Source organism: Homalodisca vitripennis, chromosome 7 (genome assembly GCF_021130785.1).
Source record: "Homalodisca vitripennis isolate AUS2020 chromosome 7, UT_GWSS_2.1, whole genome shotgun sequence".
Lineage (NCBI taxonomy): Eukaryota > Metazoa > Arthropoda > Insecta > Hemiptera > Cicadellidae > Homalodisca > Homalodisca vitripennis.
The window spans coordinates 27,663,206-27,678,238 of NC_060213.1; the positions used below are offsets into that span (position 1 = coordinate 27,663,206).

Consider the following 15,033-nt stretch of genomic DNA (forward strand, 5'->3'; position numbering starts at 1 on the left):
TTAAAATGATTTAGTATTGAATATTGCTAAATGCAGTGTAATTTTGTAAAATTGTTTCCGTAACAAAGTTTAATATTACTACTATTACTTGGTTCATTGTAAATGTCAAACATTCATACAATTTCATTACTAATTCATTTGGTGTTCTTTTTCTTGAATACAAACTCTTATGATTTTTAACAGATCAATATTCAAGATTCGTCTCTGCAGACTCTTATCAAATCTTATTGCCGAGAAAGTGGTGTCCGTAATCTACAGAAACACATTGAGAAGGTAAGAGCTTACAAACTATAAAAAAAAAAACAATACGTTTAATAGGCAACCTACAACCTAGAGAAAGTTGTAGAGCTACGTTTAAAGAATTGAAAATACTTACGGTAACATCCCTTTACATAATAGAAACAATATTGTATTGCCAAACAAGAGGCCTTCCTCGAAATGGTGACCTCCATGAGCATAATACAAGACATGGTCAGGACTTCCCACTACCTCTTCACAGAACAGACTTATTTGAGAAAAAACCTACCTATGCTGGGAAGGAACTCTTTAATGCTCTGCCAGAAGAAAACAAGAATAATCAAGATAATCTCAAGAAAATGAAAACAGTAATGAAGAACTGGCTACTGCAGAGAACCATCTATACAATAGAGGAATTCTACTCTTGGAGGCAACTCAATCAAGACCACTGATACTTTTTATAATAAAACTTCACTAATAACTATATACATCTTATTTTCATTGACGCTACTTGTAATCTTAAAGATTATCAATAAAGAATCTCTGATTTCTAATTTCTGATTTCTATAAAGCTAACAATATAGAACTACAATTAAGATTATTCAAAACATTTTAGTAGATGTACAAATTTTTATGGTTTTGGTATTCTAGAATTATATTAGTTTTAGTGAGATACAAATACTTGGAGAATTTTAAAATTGTTATCTTCTTACTCTAGTAACATTCATAATAAATTATTTGAGTGATTATTTTTTTCTGGCTCCATAAAATAATCTGGTAGCCACTGGAAAAATGATTTAGTATTTGCAGAATAAAAATACAATCAAGTAGTCTGTAGTATGAACAAAATAGAATACACTATAACAGATACAGTGACCCTGACACTCGGATAAAAAATAATTTTTGACGATATTTACTGTGCTATAAGCTGCAACTAGATAAATATTAATTTAATTACTTACTTAACCGAGAAATCGCAGCAGTTTCCAGCCACAACTAAATAAGGATTGAATTTTATAACTGCACAATATACAGGGTGATTAAAAAAAGAAGAATACCACAACTTTAGAAATTTATAACTCTGCAGATAATAAAAGGAGAGCTAAGCACTATCCGTTGGCGAATTAAGGAAGCTCTAAAGTTTCATTTAGTTGCTCATTCGTTCACTTGGGGCGCTGTTGACAAGGCAACAGTGTCAGTTAATTCTAAGATGGTGACTGCTAAACAGAAAGCTTTTTGTGTTATTGAGTACTGCATTAGTGAATTGACGATAGTTGTTCAGCGTGCATTTCGAACGAAGTATGGTGTTCAACCTCCTGATAGGTGGTGTATCAAACGTTGGTATAAACAGTTTATTAAGAATGGGTGTTTGTGCAAAGGGAGAATTTCTGGACGGCTGCGCACGAGTGATGAAAATGTAGCACGCATACAGCAAGCATTTGTTCGCAGCCCAGGTAAATCGACTCGAAGAGCTAGCAGAGAGCTTCAACCTCCACAAACAATTGTATGGAGAGTCCTACGAAAAAGATTAGTAATGGAACCCTATCGTCTAAGAATAGATATCAGCTGAAACCTGCAGCTGATAAGATTAAAAGAATCAATTTCTATGAGTTTATCCTTGCTCAAATGTAAACAGATGAATCTTTCGTTTCCAAGAGTGTGTTTAGTGATGAACACACATGTGGGAAAGTCAACTGGCACAATAAAGGGTACTGATAATTCACGGGAAACAATTGAGCATGAACGTGACTCGCCTAAGGTGAATGTTTCAGCCAATAAAGTTTTTTGGTTCCTTTTTCTTCGACCAAAACTACAGTAACTGGACTACAGTATCTGAAGATGTTGGAGAATTGGCTGTTCCATCAGCTCGAACAAGAAGAACAACAATTCATATTTCAGCAAGATGAACTCTACCACATTGGCACTTATCTGTCCGTGGCTATCTAAACGTCAACTACCCGAGGCGATGGATCGGCCGCCAGGCAGCCCGCGACAGAGCACTTCATCACTGGCCTCCAAGAAGCCCTGACCTTACCCCCTGGGATTGGTGCTTCGGCCACCCCTCCCAGCCACCATTGATGATTTGAAATAAGAAATAACACAGCTATCCAAACTGTTACGCCTGATATGCTACTGAGAGTGTGGAATGAGTTTGAGTATCAGGTTGATATTGCTCGAGTGTCTGGAGGGGGTCATATTGAACATCTCTGAACTTGTTTTTGAGCGTAAAAACTTGTTTTAATACTCTTTATAATTATGTATAACAGAAGGTTCTATTATGTTTCTTCCATTAAATATATATTTTTAAAGTTGTGGTATTCTTTTTGAATCACCCTGTACATATTAGGCCACACGTAGTGGCCTGACGAGCTGTATGTGTGGTCCCCCAGGGTTGAAGGACAGAATGTGGCAACCTGATAAATCAATCTGACTGACCTGAGACATAGAACAGCCATGGCCACTTAGAATTCCACTGTGTCAAGAGCGCTTAGTTCTTAAAAAGTGAATGTCTTACATTTTGGTTCAGTACAGAAATCATCACTATGATTCTCCAAGCAACCATATTCCTTTCCTCTCCTACTAATATCCTGTTTACAATTTATGTTACTGGCAATGTCAAAAAAATTACTTCCAGATCTCTGTGGCAGATAATGAATGAGCGATTGGCCTCAGTTTAGACACATTTACAAAAGACATGACTGTTGCAATAGGCATAATCCTTAGCCACTTCTTTATTATTAAACTGCCAATGGTAAAATAGAAGACACTTGCTTAGTAGATTATGAGGGGGGTGGCTATTTACAAACACAACAGAGTTGAAAACGAAATCACCCGTCTCGAAATCGGAAAACTTAGTGTTCCTCTGGTTTGTGAAGTTTCTGCCATAAAAATAAAGTTTAATCTACCATGTTACCTATTTGTCTCACCTAGTTTAAAGTTCTATGAACATTGATCACATTAATGATGATTTTAAGGGAATCACAATAAAATGCATCCACTCACTCACACGGTCTAGTGCTATTTTATTATGACATCCACTGATTACCTTGGTGTGGTTGGAATTAAAATAATTAAGTAAAATACTTGTGAATGAAAAAGATTAAATTAGACAAGTTGTTTGTGTGTATAAAAGTTTTTTTATAGACTTCATATTCCAGGTTGTACGCAAAGTAGCATTTAAGGTGGTGAAGAAGGAAGCGGACAAGGTGGAAGTAACTGCAGAAAATTTGCAGGAGTTTGTTGGCAAACCTGTATTCACTCACGATAGGATGTATGAACAGACACCACCAGGTGTGGTCATGGGACTGGCATGGACTGCCATGGGTAAGTGAATTATACACTTGAGGTATTAATAAATTGTTTAGGTAATTTTAAATTTAAATTATTTTAGTAGGGGAGCCCAAGCGGGGATTTTCCGTGTTACTATAGAGCGTCAGAAAATTATATGGGGAGAAACGTTGTACCCTGTAATGTACCCCTGCCATATATAAACCTTTAATATAGGGGCCTGCGTTGATGGCAGACCGTCAGACTAGTAAAAAAAATCGATCCTCAGAAAAACTCGTGCGCGTCAGATGTAGACAAGGTAAGTTAAGTACATGTAGAACAGTGTAAATTTCAATAATCTGACGATTTAAGTGTGGTATAGTCACAAAAATGTAAAAAAAATACGTTACCTAGTCACAAAAATGTAAAAAAATACGTTACCTTGAAATACTCGAGCGCGATTAAACTTTATTTTATTTTGAAGGAAATCATTGAAGGATTATGGAAAAAATATAATCTGACGATTTTCACAGGGTGAGGTAGCTAAAACCATGAATACGAGGTCTGTCCAAAAAGTGTCCGACCGCCGACCAGTAGGTGGGTGTGGCGTAACCGACCGGCTCGAACCGGTGTTTGGAGGGGAGGGGCGAGCCTACTCCTTCCCATATTAGGCATTTGTTCCTCGGCTGCTGACAGAAGACCAAAAGAACTGTCAACTTGAAATCTTGCCGAAACAGGGTTCATTTCTTCTAATTTTTATATCAATAAATAATTTTTTATTAATTTTTATATTTATAAATATAAATTTTTTTAAATTGTCAGATTAACAATATTCCTCCACATTATTGTCAGATTATCATTTAGAACGATTAGGGCATCAAGTTGAACAGCCTGTATAAATATCTGACGTACTCAAGTATTTCAAGGCCGCATTTTTTTTTTTTTTCAAGACCATGTCCAAATCGTCAGTCATTTGAATAGGACACTTTTTTTAGTTTACTGAACATTCGCTCTGAATATCTGACACACCTGAAAATTTTTTTTTTTACTACCCCTTTTTATAGCTACCCTCCTCTAATTACTCGTCAGATTGTTATCACTCGGTTATCAGAAAGACATAGCGCGTTATGAATACATTATGAATGTCTGACACACCCAAGTATTTCCATGTCACTGTTTTTTTTTAATTTTTGAAAATTTGTACACGCTTTCCTCCACACTAAAATGAAAAACTTATCATAAACTTTTTTTCGTTTTAGGACTTAATCTTCACAATCCCATAGGTCTCCATGACGCTTTAGTCACTGCAAATTTAGCATCCCGGGCTCCTAAATTTTTGCTTATTACTATTTAAATTTTTACTATTTGCTTGTTCTTGTTACAAAACTAATTTTAAATTTGTGCATCGTCATAGTGATAAAGTGATAGTGACACAATTATATACATAAACCTCTCATTTTATCCTATGGTCTCAGACTATTTTGGTTGGAGCTTCGTGTAAGGGTTTTTTAATTAAAAATACAAATATGGAGCAATGTATATGGTGTTATATACAAGGATGTCATAAACTTCTATGGGTGAGAGTGTTCATCAATTCAAACAAAAAAATTCATATAAACACAGGTCGAGAAATGTCTTATTTAGCCGCTAGCCGGCATTTTGTATTTTTTATTGAATAATTATTATCTCCAAAACTAGTTAAGCTAAAGAAACTAAATTTGGAACATAGTTTTGAATAGATAAGAGAAAAATGAAATAAATAATAATGTTATGTTCTCTTTAATATTAAAAAAATGGCATCTGTTAGTTAAAAAAATTTAATATTTTATAATATGCACATTTTTGAAATGTTTTTAATATTTAGGGGTAGACCATGCTTGTAAAATAAAGTTGTTGTGAGAAAATTAGAAATGTGAGATAGCATTTTTTTCAAATTTCTTGTACTTTATGATAACATAGTCTTTATTGTGTATATATAGAACAAACCGCACTAATGTTACAAACCAAAAACAATATATGGGCATAAATGGAGTGTTTATGTACGAGTTTGGAAATAACAGTTTTAGAAATATAGTTTTACATGAATATATGCTAAATTTGCATATACTTGTATATAGCTTTCGATAGCTCAATTCATTCACGATTCAGTGGTGCCTAAATGAAGTCGATACGTTGGTGTAGTTTCATAAGAGTTTCATAGTTTGCATAAGAAGTATGCAAGGGCATGTTTGATCAACAGAAATAAGTTGGTTAACACTAGTAGGGTTAAAAATACACTAATTGTCAAAATTTTAAATTGATAGTTACTTGCCTTAATATTCAAAAGTATTGTAGATTTGTTTTTCAAAGCTGGTTGAACAGTAAAGGTTGCAAATGAAATACTTATCTATTTCATAGTACAGTATAATCGATTATCCGGCCATGCATCTATCTGGCGTGTCTAGTAATCCGGCACTGTGTGGGGATCATTTGTTCAGCTGTTTTGTTTTCATGTCTCTGTGTGTCAATGGGATCGAGCTGCGGTGAATCAATTTTCAGTCGCTACTATTGTCTATTCGCTACTACTGAATGCAATGAATATCTCTGTTGACTTTGAAACAAGAAGTTGTTGATACAGTATAATGTTAATATTTATACTTGTATTGTTAGTTTGTTTCTTCTAACGAGTTTCAGTTGTTCACAGGTGGCTCGACATTATTCATAGAGACGGCGCTGCGTCAGCAGTTGGACACCTCCACGGATGCCAAAACGCCGGCGATAGCGGGGACACTGGAACTGACGGGACATCTCGGGGACGTGATGAAGGAGTCGTGTCGGATAGCTCTGACTGTAGCTCGCAATGAACTCTTTGAACTCGACCCCAAGAACAGCTTCCTGACGACAAACCACATCCACTTGCACGTACCTGAGGTGAGACTTGTCAACGTAAAAGTTTTCTGGTAAAACATCTTTCCGAGCACAGATATTCTCTCAGTTAGGATTTGTCAAGAAGCAACAGATGGAAAAATAAAGAATTAAGTGCAGATATATATTTGAATGTGATCAATTTTTAACCTTTTGAATGCCAACATCCGATTATACCGGACGTCAAAAGTTGGCTGAAAAGTGCCGTCTGATTTTACCGGACGTTCAGGGAAAAAAATCACAAAAAATAGAAAACTTAATATTTTTAAACTAATATTATATTAAATTGTTTGTGAAGAACTGTTCTTTTCAAAATAAATAGTTATAGTACACGTCCGATCAATTGACTTTAACGAAAATCAATCTAGAACTCACATATAAACATTTTTGGTTGACATGGCTACCGGAAACAATGTGACATTAGTTTCTTAAATGTTGTATAACTTCATTATTGAAGATAATGATATACATTTTTCAAGATTTATAGACAATTGAATACCCTTTCCAGTGATATGGACAAAGAAAAGGATACAATTTTTTTGGTTACAATAATTAAGTTGAAAAATAAAATTTAAATAAATTCTAAAATGTTGTGATGTAAGTCCATTTTTTGATATTCTTAAATTTAATTTTATGGTAACTTTGTTATATTATGTTAATTAGGCAGAGTTTTCAAAGAAAAATTACAAAAAGTATGTTGATAGCTTATTAATTAAATAAACTGAATTTTTTACTGAAACCTTGCAAAATGCCTTCAAAAGGGCTGGCACTTTTAGGTGCACCCGCTAGAAAAATACCTGGCACTTTTCAGTACACCCACTCAATAAATACTTGGCACTCAAAGGGTTAATCTTGTCATCAATCAACACAATAGATATTAAACCTTACCTGGCAAGTTATGTAATAGCCTCAATTATAAGGTGGGGACATTTTTGTAACAGTACAAAGCTGAGTTGCACTAATCACCCAAGAGATATAAGGAGATTTTACATGATCTCTTGGTATAATATTTTTACTTCAGAGCCGACTGTAGTGAAACTACCTTGAGATTCTCCCCATAAGAACTATATTAAATCTCACATACTTTATACCCTTATTTTTGATTCTACTGTTATGGGAAATGTCTCATTTTAAAGATATAATTAATAAGCATCCAAATGCTTTTTAGTTTTTTGTAAATTGTATACTGAAGTAAAACGTTTGAGATTTTTCAAAGACCTATAAAAAAACTTTTGGATCCTGCATATCTTTAAAATAAGACATCTCCAATAATTTTATGACTAAAAATAAGGTTTTAAAAGTGCATGAGGTGTAAAATTGTTCTTATGGGAATAAAACGAAGATGGTCGTCAGAACAGTCGGCTCTTAATTTCATTTACACAGTATTATTCTATCTAAAGGGTGCTTTTTAAACTGAGGTCATGTTAAAAATGTAAATATCGACCTTTTAATTTATCAAAGCCTAGTTTTATTCTTTTCTCACACTAACCTTATAAAACTTTTAGTTATAAATCGTGTACAATCGTATTTTACTAATCTATACAAAGATGGTACTTTATCATTCCAACATTTATTTATTATTTTTTGTTTTTTATATACTGTTTGTTCCATTAACTATGATTAACTAAGCGATAACTGTGTTCAGTGTTATTAAAATCATTATTTTCCACAGCACCAATATGGTAAAATAGGCTGTATAGTAAATAATTATTATTATTCATACTATGACAATTTGTCTGGTTGTTCCTTTGCCGGACATTCAGTATATGACACTTTTTTGATAAATAATGGCTTAATCTCCATTTTGTGAGCAATATGTTGTTCTAAATTAGTTTATAAAATCTCTTTAATCCTATCACACCATTGGCGTAGCGAAATTTTAAGACATATTAAAAAATAAAGCATGGAGAAGGAGAAAAAAGGAGAGTTATCATTACTCTTGTCTACAAACATTAAATTGATTGATTTTATTGATTAAAGTGACCGTTTTAAAAATATAATTGTCCTTTCGTTTAAATCATAAAGTATCAAACGATACTTTTGGGCTCGGCCTTTCGGAAAGTGTAGTGTAATCACGGTATTTCTATAGGGCGCGGTCACGTGACGTCGCAAAGTAACCTGAACCGTAACACGGCGAACAGTTTAAATTAGCGACCACTTCGTTAAAATTCGTCTTGAGGACGTAAAATGACTGCTTAGAATTAAGTTACGACGTGGATTTTAGGTGTCATTAAACTGTAGACGTATATAATTATTGAAAAAAATATAAAAAATCACTTTCGGTCGGAAAATATACTTGTTAAACTTTACTGGTTAGAACTTCAACTAATTTGGACTTCAGTGATTGAGGTAAATGTGGCGTTTTCAACTGAGTTAGGACGACGATTTTTGTTATCATTAAACTTTACAATGTACCTATATAATTATCGAGAAAAAAATCACTTCCGGTCTGTAAATACCGAAGAAAAGCTCTCTAGAGATTCAAGTTTTGACGATTTTGGATTTCACTGGTTGAGTGGCTGAGGTAAAAGTGGTACTTATAATTATGTTAGGACGTTTATTTTAGGTATTAATTCAACGTCGACTAATACATATATAATTATCGAGAAACAAAACAATAAAATCACTTCCGGTCGGAAAATACTGAGGTAAAGCTCTATACTGGTTCAGATTTTGACATTTTGGATTTCACTGGTTGAGATAAAAGTGGTACTTAGAATTATGTTAGAACATTTATTTTAGGTATCAATTGAACGCCGACTACTATATAATTATCGAAGAAAAATTGAAAAAATACTTCCGGTTGGATAATACACCGGAAAAACTCTACTGATAAGTTCCGACTACTTTGGATTTCACTGACTGAGGTATTATTTAATTTTCCTTAGTATATTCCGATGGGAAGTGATTATTTTTGTTTTTTTCTCGATAATTATATATTTATTAGTCGGCGTTGAATTAATACCTAAAATCAATGTCCTAACATAATTATAAGTACCACTTTACCTCAACCACTCATCCAGTGAAATCCTAAATCGTCAAAATCTGAATCAGTAGAGCTTTTCCTCGGTATTATCCGACTGGAAATGATTTTATTGTTTTGTTTCTCGATAATTATATATGTATTAGTCGACGTTGGATTAATACCTAAAATAAACGGCCTAACATAAAATTATAAGTACCACTTTTACCTCAACCACTCAACCAGTGAAATCCAAAATCGTAAAAACTTGAATCTCTAGAGAGCTATTCTTCGGTATTTACCGACCAAAAGTGATTTTTTTCTTGATAATTATATAGCTAGTCGAGTACAGTTTAATGATAACAAAAATCGTCGTCCTAACTCAATCAAAAATACCACGTTTACCTCAATAACTGAAGTCCGAAGTAGTTGAAGTTCTAATCATTAGAGGTTTTCAGGTGTATTTTATTTCCGACGAAAGTGATTTTTTAAAATCTTTTTTCCGATAATTATGTACTCGTCTACATTGTAATGATATAAAAAATCGTCATTATAACCCATTCATAAACACCTCAATCAGTGAAATCCAAAGTAGCCGAACTTCTAATCAGTAGAGTTTTTCCGGTGCATTTTGCGACCGTTAGATTGATCTGTACCCGAGCAACTCTCGAAAATTGCCCTCCTTTTCTAAAAGATTTTCGGCCGTCAGTGGCCCAATGTCCTCGAAGAGGTATTTCATTTTCTCCTCAGAATATAGTTGTGTCAATTATACGCTTGAGTGAAGGTCTGTTTTGTTCTTTTTCTTTCTTATCCAGTGAATCCGACATCACTTTGATGCCTTCTATTCGGCCAGAATTGAACTTCGTAAAGTTTCTGTAGCTATACAAGAAAATTTGTGGTACTAGAGTTGCTGTGAGAGTTGAATTTGCCTATTACATCTTTCCACTTTCTATAAGGCGTAGTTACTAAAGCTCCATATTGTTGGTATTTACCTTTTACCAGTGAACTCATTGGCAAATAACACACAAAACGTCCCCCAGATCCCCCGGTTTCGGACCCCTCCCCCCCGAACGAAATTTCTGGCTACGCTACTGTATCACACCATAAAAGTTGTTATCAGAGTGACTATATAGATTATTAGAAGTTCTTAAAGAGCATACTTTGAATAAACCTTTTTTGCCAGTAAATGTGTCTGAAAATTTTCCCTTTGGAAAACGTCCTTTTGCCTTATATTCCAAAATTCTATTAACCCTTTGCGCTTAAAAGGCCAGCAGCACTGGCCACACCAAGGTTGCAGACAGCTCGCGTTAGTTTTGTTGTAGTTTTTCCTCGCAACTCGTATGGCTGCGCTACTTTCATTGACACCTCAGCCGCCATATTTTATGTTTGCCTCCCCAGATTGGAATTTTTTTCAATTTCCTCTGCGTTATTTGCATAGTAGTTTTAAATGTTTCAAGAAGAAATGAAAACTAATTTAAAATTGTTTTTACTGAATCTTTTAAATACAAAGATACATTTGTGAAATTTAACTCTTATGTGTAGTATATTGTTAACAAAGATATGTAAATAAAATGTTATAAAGTAGGCCTTTACAGTTATGTTATACTCAGACATGAACTATTTTGCATTTTTCTCAGTCTTTACATTTTTTATGGAATTAAACTTTTAAACCATGCTACCTACCATGCTGTTTTACGTGTGCTACCTATGTGTAGTCAAGAATAGGTAGCACACGTCTTAGATTAAAATTTTCTAGGTTTGTGTATAGGCCCACCACGCGTCATTCATCTTATTTGCACAGTATAAAGAATGTTTAAAGAATTATAGACTAATTTAAAATGTTCTGCTTTACTTAAAAATCTATTTAAAATAAAGTTGCTCAATAGGTTTCAGCTCTCACCACTCATTATAAAACAAAGAAAATATTAGGAAATGACTGTTATGTTTAGTGGCTAGTGGTACTGGTCTTACGAGCTATGGACATATTATATATTGGCCAGTACAGCTGGACATACGAGTTGAGATAACATTACGGCAAAAATTAATCCTCACTTCCGATAAAATGGCAGCGGCCAGTAAAGCTGCCCATATGAGCTCCAAGGACAAATTATAAATACGGCCTTTGAATGCATAGAGTTAGAGTTAAAGAGTAGTCATAAATGATGTGCAAAGTAAGGAGCAGAGACGGAATCACTTCTGGCTGGTTTATACCTTCCAGTTGAACCCACCACTGGGCACAGCAAAAACCGATGTGTCACTTCAATCTGGGCAACCTTATCACTAACTGTAAATGTCGAGATTCTGGGGTTCATGGGCAATTCCATAGGTCTAGTCTACTGTGTGTGATGACTGTTGGAGTTGGTGAGGTTTGTTCCCTAACCTCAGAGGTTCTTGCTAGCCTCAACAAGGGTGTGCCTCCTCCTGCCTACTTTGACTGGAGGGGCTGGTTCAGAGCTGGCCTCCCCTTCTTCCGTGGAGACATGACTTTGAAATGTAGTGCCCTAATTCTTCCTCATGGATCTCGATTCCCTAATCCCTAACCTTACACGTCCTGAATATCCTGTCACTCCGCAAAGGTTCATACAGGACTAAGTGCAATTTATAAGCTTCTTGTCCTAAAAGAAAAAAAAGCAGAGTCAAAAAATAAATAGGTACATTTCAATTTATTGGAGAGATGTGAAGGGAAGCTCTACCTTCTTGATTGGTTGTGTTGCTGCAGGGAGCAACGCCCAAGGATGGTCCAAGTGCTGGGTGCACTATTGTCACTGCCTTGCTGTCTCTCGCACTCAACACTCCGATACGCCAGAACGTTGCCATGACAGGAGAAGTCTCTCTGAGGGGCAAAGTACTGCCCGTCGGCGGCATCAAGGAGAAGACTATTGCGGTGAGTTGTGACGGTTGTTGCGGAGACTGGCAGCTTTCTATAACAGATCTTAAAAAAAAATATAAATGGATACTTGCTCTGTTCTAATACTTGCACTTTGCAAAGTACCTACGTTGTTTAAAATGCATTAATTCTGTTTTATTTTATTTGTTTTATGTTTGGAATTGATATGTGAGAAATAAATCAGTTTTTTTAAAGAAAAGCCTGGAACTGAAAAAATAGTAAAATTGTCAATGCTATAAATACATATTCTAAATTAAAAACAGAGGCATAAATTTTAAATTGCTTAGTTAAAATCACAATACTTTATTAGATAAAAGTTAATTTTTATACATGGATTGTATTTACACAACTTGCATAGTGAGTGTTTTGCTTCAGAGGTTAATACTTAAAAAGATTTTCAAAACTTATAAAGACCTGACATTTTGTAAGTGTTTTGTGTTCTAATACATTTCAACATAAAAAAATAACTAATAACTTAATAAAAATAACTTCAACTCATTTTAAAAATTAAAATAATTGAACAACATGGATGTATAACGTATTACATATACGTTTTAAGGCACAGCAAAACAATTTTTTAACATGGCTTAGCATTACAGTAGTATGAAAAAAATACCAAAATCTTACAAAATATTTCAGATTAATTAAACCTTTAGATGGGTAAATATAAATTTTAGTTATCCTCAAAAGTGGTAATTCTGTTTCAGGCCAAGAGAGTCGGTGTAACCTGTGTAATTCTGCCAGAGGAGAACAAAAAAGATTTCAATGACTTACCGAAGTATATCACGGATGGACTAGAAGTACATTTTGTTAGCCATTACAAAGACATTCACAAGATAGTGTTTCAGGCAAAGTCGTGAAACTGTATTGAATCGGAGATTATACTGTGTAAAGTAAGGTTTATTTAATTATACGCTATATACAATTTTGTACAAAGCTTAGAAAGGCAACAATGACTGATTATGTTCGTTGTCTGTTAATGAGTAAAATATATCAAAGTAGTATAAATCAAGTTGGAATGTTTGTTTACTTTATTTGTTACCCACTCCTGTACAAAGGCAATGACAAAGAGCTGCCACTAAAGTCCAAATTCTTTGCTTTCTGTTTTTCTTGAGGGGTGGCAGGAAAATGCATTTATGCACACAGGTGACAAGCCTATAGTGTGAGAATTTCACAAAAGACATGAACTACCCTCTAAAATCCTTTATACTTAAGGATCCTAACCTGAAAACTGTTTATCATATTACTCAGGTTAGGTCTGATTTTAACCTTATCTGTGAGGGCTCGCACCGATCTGGCCTTCAAAGAACTAAGGTCTAGACCGCGAGACGATCCAGATCAGCTTTCTTTGCGTGGAGGATGTCCTGAACAAACAGACCCTGCAGCATCACTTGGCAGACCGACTCCGATAAAGCACCAATAGTGCGAGTTGCCTTGTGGCAGGGCGTTTCTGAATGTGAGCAGCGGAAGAAAGTGTGTTTCATGTCGTCGGGAACGCCCGAGCAGTAGATGCAGTCCAGTGACCCGGTTTTGCCCATACGAAACAAATAAGCCTGGAAGTACCCATGTCCACTCAGGAATTGGGCGAGGTAGTATCATACGGCTTTTAGCGGAACTGCTAATCGATGTAGTTTAGTATTGTCTAATAGTTATTGACAGTATTGTCATCGTTCTTTGAATAATTTTATGCCTAGGAATGCTATCTAGGAGTAATATGTAAAACATTTTATTGATCTCTCACTGATAGTGATGTAGTTGTTTCTCATCACAATTCATCCCGACGTGTGCTGATATCTTACAGAATTATTGGAACTATTTGTAATTTTCTGCAACTACTGATTTACTGACATCATACTAATATGTTATTTACATAGTTTTTTAGTTTTTTACTGCTAATATGGCTGGTCCAAGTTGGCGTTCAAGTTGTTTGTGTAACAGTGTGTGAACTTAAGAATTTTTCAAAGACCAGCATATTATTAATTTAATAATCTTTACAACAATTATATATTATGTAACAGTTTTGTTTGATTAGAGCTGTTAAAACAGGAAAGTATTCTCCAGTAGCAGAAAAGGTGATGAATTCAGCCCGCAAGCCCCAAAAACATTGACACGTTAATTTAACCGGGAGAGATTTAAGCTAAAACAAGTGAACACTGGATCTTAATCAGTCAGCTACTTTGCGTCCACAAGGAAAGGTAGAAATCTCTACCAGATAAAAAAAAGTTGTACCCCGTCTGTAGCAGTTCCTCTAGGCATGTAAGACTTTCACCCAATAAACTCTCCACCCTATGTTCTACATGCTACAGGAGTCAGGACCACCAATCAGTATTACTACAGCTCCTGAAGGGTTTCCTAGCTTTCTAGCTCTTCTCTATTCATTTATCCATTCTTTATTAGTTTGTGTCCTTTTGGGGGTTTGTTAACTGGAATTGAAGGTGGTACTGAAGTAAAAGAAAATGCAATACAAACAGGCAGTTTTCTCTGTCCGTCAGTTTACACTGAATGCTTTGATTACTTTGAGCTTTGTACAAGTCACCAGATCATCTTTGGGTGGGAAATTTATTATTGAACATTCACTTCTGCTATTTACCAATATAGCTCTAAAATCTAGATGGTTCAGATATAACTCCAGGTGAAGTTATAGGATTTCCTAGCTTCCACTGTTTATTTGGTTATTAATTAATGTCATTGAACACTTGTTCTTCATCCCTTTGCTTTATTATAGGCTAATTTAGGAATTTATGGTGGAGCAAGACTAACTGAAGGAAACAGGATT

At 34.8% G+C, this 15,033-nt stretch overlaps 1 protein-coding gene across 3 annotated transcripts in view; it reads left to right on the top strand.

The window, feature by feature from the left end:
- The window catches only part of LOC124365758 (lon protease homolog, mitochondrial), a 33,996-nt gene extending 20,727 nt beyond the window's left edge, over positions 1 to 13,269 (top strand). For all 3 annotated transcript variants that reach the window (XM_046821760.1, XM_046821761.1, XM_046821762.1), the window contains exons 13-17: positions 184 to 273; positions 3,396 to 3,561; positions 6,188 to 6,414; positions 12,090 to 12,254; positions 12,965 to 13,269. In XM_046821760.1, the coding sequence (XP_046677716.1) occupies positions 184 to 273; positions 3,396 to 3,561; positions 6,188 to 6,414; positions 12,090 to 12,254; positions 12,965 to 13,117 (801 nt within the window). In that variant the 3' untranslated portion in view covers positions 13,118 to 13,269. The remainder of the gene's footprint in view (positions 1 to 183; positions 274 to 3,395; positions 3,562 to 6,187; positions 6,415 to 12,089; positions 12,255 to 12,964) is intronic.
- Positions 13,270 to 15,033: the final 1,764 nt, after the last annotated feature.